The sequence below is a fragment of the Phaethon lepturus genome, unplaced genomic scaffold (assembly GCF_000687285.1).
Source record: "Phaethon lepturus isolate BGI_N335 unplaced genomic scaffold, ASM68728v1 scaffold3012, whole genome shotgun sequence".
Lineage (NCBI taxonomy): Eukaryota > Metazoa > Chordata > Aves > Phaethontiformes > Phaethontidae > Phaethon > Phaethon lepturus.
Genome location: NW_010521118.1, coordinates 57,604 through 76,595, shown reverse-complemented (window position 1 = coordinate 76,595; position 18,992 = coordinate 57,604). Strand labels below are relative to the sequence as shown.

Genomic DNA, 18,992 nt, shown 5'->3' with positions numbered 1-18,992 from the left:
TACACCCATTGGATCATCACAGCTACAAGAGTGTGACTACTTTCTATATTATCCTCCACTAGGAAACATTTGTGGGGTACCCATTTTACTCTTTTGTCTCTTTTTGTGTTGCAAGCTAACTCCTTCCTCCACACCTTAACATTTTCCACCACCTACTTGTATGACTTGTATGTTTCTCTTCTCCCGTCTGTCTTTCTGTTCCCCATCTCAAATACAATTCCCAGTTTTCCACTTCATCTTTCTTTCCAATTTCCCCTCTCAGTTGCAGACACAATTTGCTTCTTCCCAATGCAGAATTCCTGCAAAGAACAGGGTCAAACAAGTTTAAAGAATATCCATGAGCATGTGAGAAAGACCCATGCAAACAGTTCTGGGTCATGACATTTGACAGGTATGTCCCAATACTGAATCCAATGTGCATGCCAAAAGACCATCCACACCACTCCACTCCGCCTGAGGATGAGTTCAATTCCCATTTAACCAGCTGTTCCTACAAGATCAAATTCTCTAACAGTACATGCTAGAGGATTTGTTCTCTCAAATTTCATGCTTAAGCTCCCATGCAATGGAAAGCCACCATCTTCATAAATGAAACCAGGTGGTGCCATGAAAGTATTTATTACTGTTCCATCAACATGAATATTCCAACTTTTACAAGTGTTCACCGAGAAGCAAAACCAGTCACAACAATATTTTATCCACAATTATTAAGATGTATGCAATCTTCCATAAAAGAATTCAGTTCTGTTGAACGTTTTCACGAGTCCATGATAAATGTTTCGAAGTCTTGGTCTAAGTCTGAAACAAGGGCATCCACAAAATCTTCAACTGAAGGTGATTTCTGAAGCATACCTATAAAACCAAGACAACAGGCTCTTAGCAAGAATACTATGACCTTGAAAGCTTTGTCAGTAATAATTTTTGTTGCTAACTCACTTTTAATGTCACAATGTGACCGAAACAGCTATCATGTTTCTTTGTCAAGAAATAAATGCAGTTATAGTGTATAGGGATTATTTAATTTCTTCAAGCTACCTGTTACATGTTATCACAGAACTGACAAGTTTCAAAACTGTGAACTGATTTTTATCATTACAATCTTGCTTAAGCAGGGAATTATATTCATTTTAAAGCAGTGTAACCATAGACTCAGTCATTTCCAAATGACTGGAATAAATCAGTGATTGAGTGGGTATTTCAACCCTTATCTGCCGAGTGCCAGGTATGATAGAGCCAGAAAAAAACAACATATTTTCTCATAGTGTTACACACCTTAAAAGCATTTAATTTAGTAGTTAGAGTACAGATAACTCTAAAATGTATCACAATGCATGACAGTGTCATTTTCAATGCACTGCAGTTTTAGTTTTGCTTTTTTACCTTACCTGTTAAGAACTTAAGACTTTTTCAGAATTTTTAAGACTTACGTTTTAAGAATTTTAATTAGTGCCTATGTTAACTGTAGAATATGGCTACAGAATAACAGATAGGGAAATTAGCATAATGAAGAATCATACTCAAGTACTTTGTCAGGTAATTCTATAAGCAGACCAACTAAAAATCTCATACCTTCTTCCCCAGAATCCCAGTTTTTAGAAAGCATGAGAATATATCCTGTAAATTTTTTTCAGATGTTTCTTTGTACTAAACATTACATTAATGTTGGTCTTTTCACTGTTATTAACATTTTCAAGATTATATATGGAAATTTACTCCATTACTTGTACCAGAAAAAAAAACAGTGTAGCTGCCAAATAATGTAAAATTTAATCTTCGTATTTCTTTGAAGTGATCTGTTCTTTCTGACAACTGCCAATGTAAATATAACCTTGTTCTATCCTTTCTGATAGGCATACCTACTGAACATAATTTTATATTCTTTCACATCCTCAACAATATTTGCTTTCAGTAGAAATTATAATTGCATGCTGCTAAAAGACCGGAATCTTTTACTATAACACAATGATTCAAAACACACTAGGAAACAGACCAGCTCGAGGTAATTTTGTGTGAGCAACCAAGAGAGAAATTTCTTGCTAAGACCTCAGAGAATCCCATTTCAATCTGATTTAAACATGTTGCAAAGGTAAACACAAACTGCCAATAGATTAATTCTGAGCACTAAAAGGAAAACAAATATATATAGGTTGACTGAAATGCTGTTAAATGAAGTTTGCATCAAGCTATTTTCAAAATGAAAGAGAACAGAATTAGTATTTCCAAATACTGGGTAAACTTGTCATCTACTCTAATGCTAGTAAAACTGCCGAACTGAACTACTTCTAGTTCACAATGAAAAATGGGTTGCTATATGCTGGGCTGAGAAACAGATGGGTTCAGATACCAGCTACTAATGTAACCTCCCCAAAGAGCCATGGCCTCTTGCAGTCTCCCTCTCTCAGGTTTCTGAGTGGGCTGGCTGGAGACATGCCTATTTGCTCCCTAACAACCTTGTAAAAATTCCAGTTTAAACTGCAGTTTAAAATTTTCCTGCAGTTTTCTCAGAAGTAGAGAGAATGCCTTAAGAAAGTGACATGGATGACAACCCACTGGAACATGTACTGTCAGGCGTGAGTACTGGAGCTTCATCTTAAACTCAGATGGAACAGTCCAGTCCCAACAGTGCAATTAATTTTGCCTTTTTTTGGCCTCATTTTGCTTCAGACATTTACATCTGAACTAACTGGCTCTATTTCTAGAGACTAAACAGTAAGAAGACTTTCATAGGTGCCACTCATCTGACCTTTTTCAGAGGTCTACTTTATGATGAGATGAGTTGTGACTATGAAGAACCTACTTTTCCCTGTATCCCAGAAAGGAAACCTAGATGACTAGCTGAGGTATAAAAATCTCAAGTTGGTGAAATTATTCCTTCCTTCCAGTTTTCAAGATGTGGTTCTATAAAAGAACCATTTTTCTACAGCCAGTATGCACTTTTCTATCAGATATCAATATGATGGGATGACTAATGTGGCATAGACAGCAGATAAAGATGGCCACAGTAGACATAACCACCACTCCCCAATCCCCAAAATACAAAAACCCCCTTCCAGTACTGACTTTATAAAAAAACAGCCAGCCCAGATAATGTTTAGCCAACTCTTTTGACACACTAACATTTATTCTGCTGCGGACAATTCTTAAAACTATGATTATCAATATGTTGCAAAAGAAGAAAAGCTAACAGTATAATGACTAGGGGGAAGAGACTGATGCTGGGATAATCTTCAAGTAGATTTAATTTCCCTCTTACATAAAAATGGCAAATCATAACAAAAACATTCCAACCCTGGATATTACAAAACAAATAAAAGAAACCTAATTCACTACAGTACAGTTGGATGTATTTTAGTGCAGCTGAATACAGCGTTACCAAATCTCACTCAAAATTTGTTACAAATTGCATTCATTTAGACTCCACATGATTTATTTTAAATATGTAGGAGAATTCAAAATTGTTCTGGCAATAGTGATGTCAAATGACCCCCTACCCAGTAGTTCCAACTTTTGATAATACAAACAGATTTCAGATTTCTTGCATTAGTGGTCTACTGCATTGCTATTTCCCCATCACTGACATCAAAAGCAGACACTAGCAGAATTTGCTTTTGCAAGGGAAAGATGAAGAGTAACCGAATAACATTGCTGAAGAACTCCTACTGTAGTAAAATGATCATGTCCTTATGAAATAAATAACTACAGATTTTAGAGTAGACAACTCCAAAAGAACTAGGCACTGATGGTATTTCTGTGTTTTAACCTCTTACTCTACACAGATGTGTTAAGAATGGTCATGTCTCCCCTTAAACTCCATTAAAATATATCAAAGCAAGATCAGCTTTGATATGTTGTAAGTATTCAGCACTTCAGTCCAAATGATTTAGTAAGATGTCCACAAGGTCTGATGGTTGCACTTTTAAAACCTAGGAGTGCATTTTGTACATTCAGCCCAACTCCTATTTCAGCTCAGTCTCTCCCATGCCTAAGGCAACTGCATAGCTTATCTCCTCCGCTTTGAAGTTTTCTTTCACATTACAGCAGTGTGGTTAACCACACCCTTTTGAGAGATGGCTAGCTATAACCTACAATCACTGAAAATTGGGAGAAGAATAAAGCCTGTGGCAAAATTTGGCCTCTGCCCCTTTGGAAAACTAATTATTTTGTGTCCATGTAGTTTGTGTTAACATATGTTGCCATTCACATCACCTTTTACGATATATGCATACTTTTTATACTTTCAAAGAGACATACAATCATTATCTGAAGATTTTTACAGCCGATTCTCCCCCCGGCCCACCGTGGGGGAGTGAGTGAGCGGCTGCGTGGTGCTTGGTTGCTGGCTGGGGCTAAACCACGACAGTCCGTATTTCTGTGTTTTAACCTCTTACTCTACACAGATGTGTTAAGAATGGTCATGTCTCCCCTTAAACTCCATTAAAATATATCAAAGCAAGATCAGCTTTGATATGTTGTAAGTATTCAGCACTTCAGTCCAAATGATTTAGTAAGATGTCCACAAGGTCTGATGGTTGCACTTTTAAAACCTAGGAGTGCATTTTATACATTCAGCCCAACTCCTATTTCAGCTCAGTCTCTCCCATGCCTAAGGCAACTGCATAGCTTATCTCCTCCGCTTTGAAGTTTTCTTTCACATTACAGCAGTGTGGTTAACCACACCCTTTTGAGAGATGGCTAGCTATAACCTACAATCACTGAAAATTGGGAGAAGAATAAAGCCTGTGGCAAAATTTGGCCTCTGCCCCTTTGGAAAACTAATTATTTTGTGTCCATGTAGTTTGTGTTAACATATGTTGCCATTCACATCACCTTTTACGATATATGCATACTTTTTATACTTTCAAAGAGACATACAATCATTATCTGAAGATTTTTACAGCCTCTTCAAATCATAGTTATTCCAAAGTACAATTTGAGGCATGGAAAACCAAATTTTCAAACTACATTGGAGCAAATGTGTGTTTATTTACAGATTCCGTTGGTTTGATTACCACATGTACACACAACTGAATATGTCTGTCTGCAATTTAATACAGCATTAACAAATCAGGAACACAACTTCACATGTATTTTGCACGAGGATTTCTTCAGAGACCCAAAGGGCAATGTGACTGCATCGAAACTGCAGCAGAAGTGCACTCCAGGTTATGTTCCATACTCTCAGTTCCCAGATCATCCAACCCATTACTTTTCACACTGCAATTCACTTTCTGCCTATGTAACTGGGTTTCTTTCCAGTCAGGGAGTGCCAAGGGAGAGAGGGAGGGATGGTGCACAGCTGAATCTTGTTCAGACCTGCAACCAGCACACAACTGGACCTGGAAGGGACACCTGGCTTATATATCTTGAAAGGAATTCGAAACACCTAAAGCCAAGTAGTCCTGGGAAGGAGAGGGTCTGAAAGAGCCATGTGGCCAACACAAAATGACAGAGGAATCAAGTTCTTCTCAAACTGTATTTCCTCTCTAAGGAACAACAACAACAAAAAAAGCAAGCCTCCTGGACAAAACTTTGTTCACTCATTTTTTAATTGCTCATGCTATCCATATTTGTGACTATTTATGTATTTTGGAAATTATCAAAGGGGTAAAAGCAGTCACTTCAGAAAACGTTAAAAAAGGTTTCATAAAGCCTTTGTGGGTTTTTTTTTCTTTAAATGAAACAAACGCCAAGAGAATGATACCCAAACAAACAAACAACAAAAGTATATTGTGTTTTCTAATTAAAGACTAGTCCAAACAGGAATCTTGTCAGTAACTCCACTGGATGGCAGGTCAGATCCTTTATCTTCCCTGATCAGTACATCTGTGGAATCATGTGGGAGAAAGATGAAAAGCTAGGGTCATATCCAAACACAAAAGACAGACAATAGATAGCTTCTGAGAAGAAAATCATAACAAAGAAACTGTATAAATGAAATGTGCTTGTGAAGTTATCTGTTATCAGGCAGTCAATGAATATGGCTAACTTCACAATGAGATACGGAAGCACTTCAAAGGTGAGGCTACATACGTGCATCCAGAAGTCAGACTTGTAGAAGCGCATTTCATTATATTAAAAAAATGCCTGAAATAACAGCCTACGGAACTTAAGGTTTTTGAAATATGGCACTAGTGAGTACAGAATCTGGACCGTTTCCCTGAAGAAGAGTAAAGTCAACAAGCTTTTAAGTTTAGTGGAATCTGTCTTTAATCAGGAATCTGTTTGGTCATCTGCTATAGGAGCACAGTTTTGCAACTGATGAAAACCAACCAAAGATGGAAATCAAATATTCCGGAACATCCATAATGAAAAGGAAAAAATGCAGCAAAAGGAGTCAGAAGCTGATTGAACCTAAACAAATTAGAGAACAAATAACTCTTCTTACTTTTCTCCTTAAATTCTCAATTTTTGTAATAAATAAAGAACAATTAAGTATAAACATATAATAAGCTTTTCCATCATGTGAGTTCTATGATTTAACCTCAAATAATCCCAAACAAGCTATCAAATTATTAACTTGTCAAAAGAGCTGAGTCACCTCAATTTCATTTTTCTGGGAGTCATTCAAGCATGGTTGTTTAAGTTTTGCACTGTCTACAGATGAACATGACAATATGCACAGGTAAGGAATCTGCTGATGAATTCTGGTTATTTTTATTATTTTGAGTATCTTCTAAACTTTGTTTAAAGTAATTTACTATTAAAGAAATTCAGAGTATAAAAGTGAAATTCAGAACATAAAAGTGGCCAGGAGGATAATTTGAAGCAAGGAAGATGTATCCTTGGTGAAAGAGGATCAGATCAGGGAATACTTAAGCAATTGGGATATACATAAGCCCACAGGCCCTGATGGGATGCTGAGTGCTGAGGCAGATGGCACTGCAAAGTGACTCTCAGTAATCTTTGATCAATCACGGCCACGAGGAGAAGTGCCAAAAGGCGAAGAAAAGCAAAATATCACTCCTATCTTCAAGAAGCCAAGAAGGACAACCCAGGGAACTACAAGCTGGTTAGTCTCCTATCAATCCCTAGGAAGGTGGTGGAGCAGCTAATCGTGGAAACCATTTCCAGGCTCATGAACAACAAAAAAATAATCAGGAATAGTCAGCATGGATTCACCGAGGGCAAGTCATGCTTAACCAACTTGATAACCTTATTATGATGGAACAACTGGCCTGGTAGATGAAGGGAGACCATGGATATTGTCTACCTAGATTTTACAAAGTCTAGTTGGAGGCCAGTGACTAGCGGTGTACCCCAGGGGTCAATACTGGTTCCAGTCCTGTTTATCATCTTCATTAACGACTAGGATGATGGGGCAGAGTTCAACAAAGAGAAGTGCAAAGTCCTGTACCTGCAACAGAACAACCCCAGGCACCAACATACGCTGGGGCCCTCTCAGCAAGAAAGCAGCTTTGCAGAAAAGGACTGGGGGGTCCTAGCGGACACCAAGTTAACATACACCATCAGCAGGCCCTCACCGCAAAGAAGGCAAATGGCGTCCTGGGCTGCATTAGGCAAAGTATTGCCAGCAGGACAAGGGAGGTGATCCTTCCCCTCTACTCAGCACTGTGTGGTAAGGCCACACCTGCAATGCTGTGTCCAGCACTGGGCTCCTCAGCACAACAGAGACATGGACATACTGCAGACAATCCAACCAAGGGCCACTGAGATGACTGAGGGACTGGACCATCCCTCCTATGATGAAAGGCTGAGAGAGCTGGAACTGTTCAGCATAGAGAAGAGAAGGCTCAGGGGGATCTTATTGTTATTAAGGAGGGTGCAAAGAAGATGGAGCCAGGCTCTCTTCAGTGGTGCCCAGTGACATGACCAGAGGCAATGGGCACAAACCAAAACACAGGAGGTTCCCTCTGAATATCAGGAAATGCTTTTTGACTGCGTTCCCTGTGAGTGTGACTGAGCACTGGCACAGGTTGCCCAGGGTGGTTGTGGAGTCTCCACCCTTGGAGATATTCAAAAGCCAACTGGACATGGTCCTGGGCTCTGAGTGGCCCTGCTTGAGCACGGGTGTTGGACCAGATGACCTCCAGAGGCCCCTTCCAACCTCAACTATTCTGTCATTCTGTAACTCTGTGAAAACATCTTGAAAGCTTCTGACATTTTTTGTAAATCATTAGTCTGTGCTCTTATCAACAGTATTACTCATGCTAAAGCTGAGACACAGGAGTTACTGCTGTCTGGTTCTCCTATTACATGTGAACAAACACAACAGCAGGTGCACTACAGCTACTGACCTTAAAGTGACACACAGTTCTGATTAGTGATTATGAATTTCCTGATTTAAACAAAAAAAAAAAAGAAAAATCAAATTGTACATATGATTTTTTGGTCCCATCACAAATGATCCCATTATTCTACCATTAATGCAAAGCTCACTGTCCTGCAGTATACACAACTACTCCTTACACACAGCTGGCTCTCTTCTTCAAACCGCCAGCTGCACACCTATCACTTCATCACTCACCATTGGTCCTGAGGGCTCACTGATGAAGAATCTGCACTATATGAATTGAGGACAATGAACATGAGGACTCTGAATATTGAAACGCCTAAAAGATCTAATTATTGCATTACAAGAGAGATAAACTTGTTTGTGTGCTTTCAATGTACCTTGCCATACTTCATCATATTTGGATTTCCTTCAAACTTAAAATAAACCTGGAATTTCCTGGACTATGATGCCATTTTTTCAGGTTAATTTCAGTAACAACTTTTATCCAAAATATCTGATGCATACTCTCAACCCCAAACTGATTGTACCGTGTACCACTGCATTCTGTCACATGAAAGGGAGAAAGCCAGCTGTAGCTCCATAGATATGTTCATCCAGAGATGAATTCTGCAAACTTCATTCCAATAATATTCAGTTCAAGGGAGCACACTGCCAGCAACTTCAGCATAGCCTCTAGGACATTCCAGGAAGATTCCATGCTCAGTAAAATTAAAAATACATCTCAGAAATAGAAGACGTGATAAGCATAAATGGTGTTTAAAAACATTCTTTCTCTGTCTACAATATGACTTGCAATATAATTGGATTTGCTTGTAAAGATGTACATTCCTGTCTTACAACTACTTAATCCACAATCTTGGGATGCAGTTTTTTGAGGTTACAAACACGAGTTCTTGAAGACCAGTAAAGAAAGGTAAGTTTGCAAAGTCATGCTGAAGGAAAAGCAACCCTGTAGATGAGGAATATAAATAGACTAATCTAGAGAATATATAGTTCCTTAATATATGATGAGTCTAAGGAGAGCAAAGGTGGCTCAAACATAAACAGATGGGTCAAAGAACTGAAATGTTCTAGTTATGAAACTGTGCCAAGTTCATGATGAAATACACACATTACCACTGTCTTCCCTACCTGTAGAAAAAAAGCCACAGCTTCCAATCTCTCAAACTGGAGTAATCAGAGGCCAGTGAATTAATATTCATCCTTAATATTAACAATCTCAGAGCAAATTGAAGGATGCCCCACTGGCTCATATCAGGAATAGTAACACTAATGGAAAATTGTTTGGTTTGAATATTGCAACATTACAGATGAAAGTCTTTATCCTGATCTCATTGACAGATTTGAGACAAAGTCAGCAGTTTCTCAAACTTCTTTGATTCTCCTGACATTTTTTTAATATATGAAGAATAGTAATTTTGCTATAGGAATGCTTTTTAAAAGTTATTTTCCAGATTCAAAAAGGAAATATGGTATTGAGAGGAATAATGAACCACGTTTCTTTAAGACAGTCTTCAGACTTCCATTTCATGAGCATGTATATTCAAAGTACACAATCAAAGCTATTTTGATGATGGTAAAATTACATGGCCAAAGCAGGTTCAAATTCTTGTATAGAAAATAAACAGATCTATTATGAAACCCATGTATGTAAAAGTTAATAATTTTTTGTATCCAAAAATGGTGTCAAATATCTTCCTTTAAGTATGTGACACTCTGAATTCTTTAGATAGCCTTGTAATACTACCCCTTCCAACACTTCACCTCATCTATCTGTGTGTCTTTTATTCTGTGTATCACAAGGAGTTCTACTCTACTGACCATGACACAAAGTTGACAACCAATCCACTTAGCTATGTAAAAGAACAAGTTTTCTTTCATAAATCCAAGGAAAACCATAATTAAATTAAAAAGATCAAATAGGTAAATACAGTTAAATTATTTCTTCCTTAAGCAAGAGAAAAAAACAGCTGTAATTTTTTTCTACCTTGAACCATAAGTATGGGCTCTTTTCCACCACCATGTGCCAGCATCTCTCTACGATAACGCTCACCCATTGCCCTGGAGAAACACAGATGTTAGAGCGATCTGCAAACACAACCTGTTGAGCTTTCAGTCATATTTGCTTCTAGGATCTCTGCAGAACTGAGACAGAGATGGAATTAAATCTTCCACCCTGAAACAATGACTGCCTTGATTCCATGTTGACTCGTCAAATTCAAATTACATTTAAAATTATACTATGAGTAACTGGACAAATTTTACACATATGAAGATGTGTTTGTGTTTATAGAAGTTATTTTGCGAACAACATTTTAGCATTCATTGCTCCAAGGGGAAAAGTTGCTCTGTTACAATGCTCTGAACATTCACCTAAGGTATAGGAACACTTGTGATGTCACAATTTACTTTTTAATTTCACAAAGCAAAATGAGTAGGATAGCTATACTTAGCTTTGAAGTCGGTGACATGAAGCTTGTTTAATACCCACAGTTGCTTTTGATTTCAATAGATAATTGCAAGTAATTAGGTACCTATGAAAATCAAGCTCTCTAATTACATCTAAATACGGATTTCAGTGCCTCCCAACTGGTACACCTGTATTTCAAAATATCAACATGAAATTTTTGCACCAATGAATATGTCCCAAAGTACACTTTGGGGTTATTTCCTGCTCTGTAATCCTCTTAAAATCAAGAAAAAGGCTAAAAACTAATTGTCATTAAAAAAGACCATCAGCCTACATGGCCTCATTTGTTTCATGCTTTCCAGAAGCAAGTAGTGTGACACTTCATTCTACTTACTATTTTCTCTGGTTTTACCTATCAAATGGGTCCTGAGCAAAACACTGTTTCCACACCATGGAGGCAACAGCCCTAGACATGAGGTAGGAGTAGTATTTGGCACCATAGCCCACAAGATGACTGAATCGCAGCTGCCAGGCCTGAAAAGAGAAAACAAAAAAAATCGTAACAGCAGTAATCTTTTAAATCCTTTAAATTACTGAGCATTTTCTGAAGTATGATGGAAGAATTCTGATACTATTAATGACAAACAGCTAAGAACAAAAAGGAAAAAGAAAAAAAAGCCACCACCACCAGAAATCCCTGAATGAACACATCCTTTATTATAACAAGCATTTTTCAACCTAAATACTGTATATCCAATATACTGATCATCACAATTAAATTTATACATAAATAGGAACAGAAGAGAGAAAACCAAGCAGTAAAAAATTTATTCATATTTGATAATAGCTATGTTGTTCTACTGGTCTTGAAAGAAAACCACAAATACCTTACTTCAAGTAACACCATATTTTATCATTTTCCATGTGGATAACTGCACTGTCACAATTTGGAAAAGGTCAATCTATAAACTTTTGACACAAACAGAATTATAACAGGTACTTGCATTTACTACTATATAAAATACAGCTTCCCATATACCAAAAAAACCTCAGAGGTAGACAAACTACATCCACATGCAACATCATTGCTTGCAGGTTTGTTTGCATATTTTTAAATGTATATACATAGCAGATTATCATCCATAATTATATTATTAATCATTTATGTATTGTTACGTGACTTTATGACTCATTCCCGTGACTGTGGACTCCTTTTTTAATGCTGTTTGGTGTTGACTGTTTACTTATGTTTTCTTAGCAGAGAAAATCAGAAGTATCAGCCTTACTTTCACAGAAATAAAATTCTTCCCCGCCCTCGGAAGAGACCTCTGAAGGTCACCTGGTCCAACCCTTGCTCAAAGTAGAGCCAACTTTGATGAGGTTGCTCAGGGCCTTGTCTGAAGTCTCAGTATCTCCAAGGATGAAGATTTCATCACCTCCCTGGGTGCAATGTGACCAATCTAGCCTCTACTGGTAGCCTACACAACTAGTTTCAAGTAGGAGCAGCAAAGGTTAAGGGAGATGAAAAAATATCACCGGTCTTCAGTTTTGCTGTGGGTCTTGATGCATGATGCAAATGCTTAAGAATGATTAACTGGGTTTTTTTCTTTAAAGTAAACACCAACTATACCGTATCTCATGTACTGCAAGTATGCAAAAACATTCAGCTTGCATACAGATTCCCCAGTTTGCTCTGAGAAGTATTACGATTGCCGTGTTTATACTTTATAACTACAGTTTTTCTAATTAGTCCCTTAATTATAACCATAATCACTAAACTAAAAGCACATTTTGAATCAGATCAGAGAGCCTACACTTTTAGAAGACTGAGTAGGAAAACATGTCAGTTTTTATTTTATTGTATAGTAAGATTTCAAAGTCAGGATTAAAAGTTTGAACTTGAAACTACAACTCTCTCAGGAATGTGGAAAGATTTACTGATGAATTGGTTTCACATACTCCGAAATTTAAATAATTTCCAAGTAGATAATTTCAGTGAAAAATGCAAGTTTCTACCTCTCCCATCAGAAAGGAATTATTTTAATGCATGATATAAGCTGTAACTAGGACAGTATGTCTTCCTCAACAGCTCAGATTACATTGTTCACATCAAATACTCTTGCATTTAATGGTCTGCACCCAAACCAGATCGTCTTCAATTCCAGGATGATCAACTATTCCATTCATCAGGTTTGTTGAAACTATCTATCACCAGTAAGCAAGGAGAAAAGAACATCTTCTCAGAAACCTGTCCAAGACCAAAAGCTTGTTTCAGAGTTTGCACCTAAACCAGGCTTCGGTACCCTCTGTTCAAATAGAAGACATTTTGTTTGACCTCATCTTTACATTGCTTCCTTTCAAAAGGGAAAAGGAAATGATATTGAAAGACCAAGGAAAGACACTGCTCATCTCTCTCCTTGCATTTGGGGAAGCTCTCAAATATGATGAAGTTGAGAATTCAAAAATTCATTGGCAGCAGGACAGTATCCAAAAAAAGAAAACAAAAATAGAGAATTAGTCAATCCATCTTAAGATGGATGCCTAAGGTATAGGTAACTCTCTCTTCCTTCACTGGAAGGAAGGTAAAAATACTTTTAGATACCTCAAGTTATGTAAGATGACTACCATTCTCAAAAGCATGCTGCAACTAAGATTGTTTTCATATTGCAAAGAGCAGTCAAGGAAATCTGATTGTAAACACTGCTATTCCCTAGTGCAGTTTGAAGCCTATATTCTATTTTATTTTTTCTTTTCTAACCAGTACACATTTTCCCCACTCTGAAGTATGAATAACTCTAGTATGTCATCATTCTCTGTCACTACTTTTTTCTCAGTCCTCACCCAAAGTTTCTGATCAGGAATTCCCAGTCTTCAGTATTTCACCTCTACCTATTACCTATTACATTACTTAGATATATTTTCTGCTTCTATGCTGTTAAATAGCAATTAACTTTCCAAAACTGGACTTTTCTACCTGTAAACAAATATTTAAACATTAAGACACATCCTCTACCCTAACTGACAAGGAGCTACCTGCCTGCATTAAAAAACTCTTCCTATTTTATACAGATGAGATTCTGGTCTAGGCAATAAAACGTTCAAAAAGCCCAAGAATACTTAGGCTAATACTCCTTTAAAAAGTTCTGTGATCAATAAAAAATTAACACACCACTGTAAATATATGTAAAACTAAATGGTTCACCTTTTTACAGAAAACTCCATTTTAATAAAATTAGCTATAGATCCAAAATTACTCGATTTCTTGTGTCATTTCTGATGCTGAATGATTTCTCCGTATTAAAAAAAAGACATATCAATTTCCCTTTTGGAAAGTGTAAAGGCTAGACATGTAGAACTAGGGCACTCTCCTTATTAAATGTTGTATTTTTGGGAAGCAGCTAAAAAGTTAATGAAGACTCTGAGTAATCACCTACTTCAAAAAAGTTCCATGAACCCATTCCAGGAGTTTATAAAACAGTGCATTTTACAGCATAGCCCATGGGTTATGATAATATGCCATCCACAGGTCATGTTCATGCCTGCTTTTTATCCAACACAACAGACTAAAGAAAGGTGTGTGACTGATCCACTGCAGTTTACTATTGAAGGGGCCTTTTTCCCACCAACATTATCAACCTTTTCTTATAACCCAGGTCCTAAGTACTTCCAAAATTCCACATGCAATGGCTTTCCATCCCACCCTGTAACAAACAAAAATAGCTCACTGATACTTTTGTATACTTACACCTTTTTTTAAAAGTCCTTGTAGGATACATTCTTAAGGGTAAGATTCAATTCATTTTACTTTAGCTACCTTAACCTAGGGGTTTTGCCCAAACTAGTCACATAGGCTTCCTTTGTAGTCAGAGGACAGCAGCATTTATCCTGTTATCTTTGGAGAGGATAGGACTACTGCTCTAGGAGAAACTTGAATCATTTACTACAATTTCTATTTAAAAGTTAAGCCACTTCATCCATTTAAACAATACGGTAGGATCAGTTACACTAAACTGTTTTGAAGACTACATAAGCTAATTTAGGATTCAATTATTTGAATTCTAAATTTAGAACTGTTAAGATTATGACAAAAATAATCTGCTATAAAAATTTAGATGTGATTCTAAAAAGACAAAACTGAAAGAAAAAAAACTATAAGTAACTTAAAATATACTAACTTAGCTTTTGTTTGAGTGTGGGTAGTCACTGTACCATGGAGCTCCACTAATTACATGGAATCAGTGCTACAAAACCCTACTATACCTTTTGGAAAGAAAAAAAATATCCTACAGAAATTCTTGACTAGTGCTTGGACTTTTCAAAATGCTCTTCCAACAGTTTCTGCTGTGACTTCAGTTACTTCAAAGTATATTTAAGTCCATTTTGCTTTGCATCTTAAGACAAAAACCACAAGTGAGAACCTGAAAAGACCCAACACTAAATTAAGAAAAGTATTTTCGCCATTTAAGTCTTCTAATTACAAAATGCGTGCTACAGTAATTACATCAATGAGCAAGTTGTTGAATAGTTTCCACGAGGAACAATATTTGATGGAGATGATACTTGGTGCCCTCCCCCTTCTTAATTAAATTCTTATTCTGGCAGGAAACCCAATAGAGGAGCAGCCAACTTACCTCCTTCAGGGGCTCCTGGGTGGAGAACCCCTGGTCTGGCACTAGAAATTATTGCTCCTAATGCCCTTGAATTTAGCTATAAGCACACATGGAAAACTCCTGAGAGTCATGAAGAAGCTCCAGGCTCTCATAACCTGGGTGCCAGAAGGGAACTGTGATTAGCATGGAAATCAGAACAGGCTACTTCCCTCTGCTGAGACCAAGGTTTATCAGGACTAGTGGAACTCCAGAACAACACCACTCTGGTATGCAAACAAGCACACTGAAACTTAGCACAGGTTGTGTTTTCTTGCCACTGTGTCAGCCACCCATACAGCAGGAGCTGGAGATGTGGTGTAAAGAGCTGCAGGTTACTGGTCAAGAACGAAAAAGCCACTTTTCAGCACAGAAAAATGGTAAATTTACTGGGGGGTGCAGATTGGAGGGATGCTCCACATTTAGCTTAGCAAGTTTCCCATTCTGATGTACTAGCTGCGCAGACATAATTTTAAAATATCAGAAGGAAAAAGTGCTTTTAGCAAAAGAAAAAAAGGTATTATGTAATGACCAGGAAATCTGGTCTCACTTTTTTTCCTTTGCATTTTCACGCTCTTCACACCCACATTTTGTCCCAGATGGAAGTTCACAATCACTTTTCTCAAAATGCAAGGAAGATACTCAACAGATTTCACAGCACAGAACTGCAACAACATCCAGTCAGGACGTACAGAAAATTTCAGTCTCATTCATTCATTACAGTGACTCCCAGAATTAGTGTGCTAATCTACTTGAATCAAATGCCCTTCTCCAAACGTCTTCTATGCTCTCATTCCCAAAAAACAGTTAGACAAGCTGAGAAGCTTCCTGGTAAGACTCCTCTTTTTTTCTTGCCCCTGCACAGCAATGGGAGCAAGGAACCCAGCACTGCTAGCAGAAGCCCAGGCTGTGGCTGCCAGCTCCGAAGCTCAAGCTCTGCTGCTGGATGCACTTATTTTGGGGAGGCCAAACTGTCACATAGCAGAATTTATTCTCCCACTTTTCTGTTTAAACTACTCATTTACTTTATGAAACAAGAAAAGGATTTTCACATTCATTTTGCAGCTTAAAGAACTCACTGTTTTGTTCTGAAACAAATCACAGAATTTTTTTCCTTATTGTATTAGCTTGTTACATAAGTCTACAGTGTGCTTTGAAGACGTCCTCAATTCATTCTCACTTGAAGAAAGAGTTTAATGAGTTTTGGAGTGCAGCGTTTGCAAACTGTGCCAGTAGCTACCTCTGGGGAACAGCTAGAGCACTCACTGACTGGCAGAAACAACTCTCTCCATAGGTATGCAGCCGCTTGCTCGGTTAACTTACTTTCTGTACTTTTGGCCTGAGACCCTCTAGGTTTTACAGAATTACATCATCATCATTCTGGAGTTTCACAATAATAAGAAAATCCAATAAAGAAGTTTAAAGCCACTTCCTTTGCTGCAGTTTCTAATCTTGTTTAGAATAACAGAAAGCTAATTTCAAGAAACCACATCTTGTGCTGTGCCCCGAACTTGCTGAACGTCAATACTCTTCAGCTTTTCAGTGTCTTGCATTTCTGTGTTAGGAGTGGGAGAGCGCACAAAGTAAACCAACCCAGAGACATGGCTGACATTTTAGAAAGCTAGTCAAGCAAGAGATTACAATTTCAATTTATAACACTTCTGTGTTTTTATTAGAAAATGATAAATAAATCTAGCAAAGCAGGGAATGTAAATATTTTTGCAGTTGTTTACACTAGGGAAGAGGAAAGGAATTTAACATGCAATTAACCACTTAGGTGATTCTAGATAGGTACCATATGGTCCTTGAATTACTTAAATTAAAGAAAAATATTTCATTTTTATTTATAAACTATTAATCCATTTCAGCTGCTTATAGCAAAATCATTTAAAACTATTTACTCTTCACCCTCTTCTCTCCTCCCCACAAAGGGACTGGGGGAAGAGGAACCTGGGAGATAACAAAGAATACTGACATCAGAAAAGCTGCATGTATGATCTGCATTGCTCCACAACCCTTAAAACTTGGATTAAAAGACACAGAGATATGAAAATTGACTCTATATTGTGTGCTTTGACTGACCTTATTTGGACACATTGAGAGACAGTGTTACTTGTAAACATTATACTACTTTTTAAAGTAAAACATAGGAAATATGCAATCAGACAATTTCCAGACAAGTCCTTCATGTTATAACACGTAACTCTAAACACATATACATACACATGCAACACACACGCACCATTCTATTACCTATTAATAATTTCTATTACTGCCTAAGGTTTAAAGATTCATAAGACTGAGATAACTAGAATCAGATCGTCACGGTTTCCTTTGGGTACAGACTCATAATGAAGCCCAAGGTTTTTATTCTACTTCACCAATTAAACCTAATTTTAAGTATTGATCTATTCTTTTAAAACAAACACCATGAATACTCCTTAAGATAAGCTATTACAAAAACCAAGAAATATCTTAAGCAACATTGTAACTGCAAAATAGATTTGCCAGTACAGCTTAATCATGTAAATCATCTGTACCTACACTGGAAGATGAAATAGTTGCTATTTTACTGTAATGCTCATATACTATCTTTTGTAAGAGCCATTCCAGACAGGGATTTAGGGGATCATGACTCTAATCCTAAATCTGCCACAAACTGGAGTATGAACTTGAAGAAACTACTTTTCTTCCCCCTCTCAGTCTAACTGCTTGTTACACAGGGTGATAATAGTTCCTCTGTCGTTCTCTTCTGTTTTGACTGCAAGTTTTTCATAGAAAGGACAATCTCCCACTACATTTGAAGAGCATTTAATCTCTGGCCCTCTAGCCTGTGTTTATGGCAATGATATGTTCAGTTATATTGATCACTATTCAATATAGCTCCAGTACTGCAATCCTGGAGGAAAAAAAGGACATGTGAGATCTATGTAAAGCACATACAGCTATTTCAAAATAGTACCATGATATGTATGCAGCTACTTCCTGTGCTGTTCCTTAAAATGCTCTATTACATGGTAAATACTGTCGCTAAAGCATGTTTGAGTTTCATGGGGCTAACACTTGCAAAAAGAAATTCCTTAAAAGTGTTTCATGTCTTATATCTGTAAACACTCTGCTGCTGTAGATAGTTGCACAGTGAATAGTGTCATATTACCACTGGAAAACAAATCTTTACAGTATTTGCTATCAGCATTTTCTTTATCATAAAATGAACTCAACTCCAGAAAGACATAAACCTAAACAAACCTTGAAGGGTGACTTTAAGAGCTTTTGAAAGTCCCAGCATCTACTTTAATACTGACCTCAGCAGGGCACCAATCTTTTTGAAATGGCTTTTAGCTATTAATTATTTATAGAACTATCACTTCCCCAGAGCTCACTGTGCACTCCTCTATTAATCTTTTCCTCAGACTCAGACTCTTTAACTTGACTTTATAGTATACTTTTAAGAAGGCTCATATGAAAACTACTCTAGGGATCTGTACTTTGTGTAAACAACTTTGGTTTCCAACACAGCAAGGTAAAAAATTACTTTGAAGGGGTTACACAAACTTCAAGAGGTTGAGTAATGACATATGACTTCATCTCTCTTCAAAACACTGCAAAAGGTGGAATATGAGCAACATCAGTGCCTCTAAGTAACCGGAGAGAAAGAAAAAGTGGAGAAGCAAATCTTCTA

At 37.3% G+C, this 18,992-nt stretch overlaps 1 protein-coding gene across 1 annotated transcript in view; it reads right to left on the bottom strand.

The window, feature by feature from the left end:
- Positions 1-757: 757 nt before the first annotated feature.
- The window catches only part of MIPEP (mitochondrial intermediate peptidase), a gene marked incomplete at its 5' end in the record, with an annotated part of 74,614 nt that continues 56,379 nt past the window's right edge, over positions 758-18,992 (bottom strand). Inside the window, 3 exons of the mRNA XM_010281399.1 lie at positions 758-852; positions 10,242-10,315; positions 11,077-11,198. Coding sequence (XP_010279701.1) covers positions 758-852; positions 10,242-10,315; positions 11,077-11,198 — 291 coding nt within the window. The remainder of the gene's footprint in view (positions 853-10,241; positions 10,316-11,076; positions 11,199-18,992) is intronic.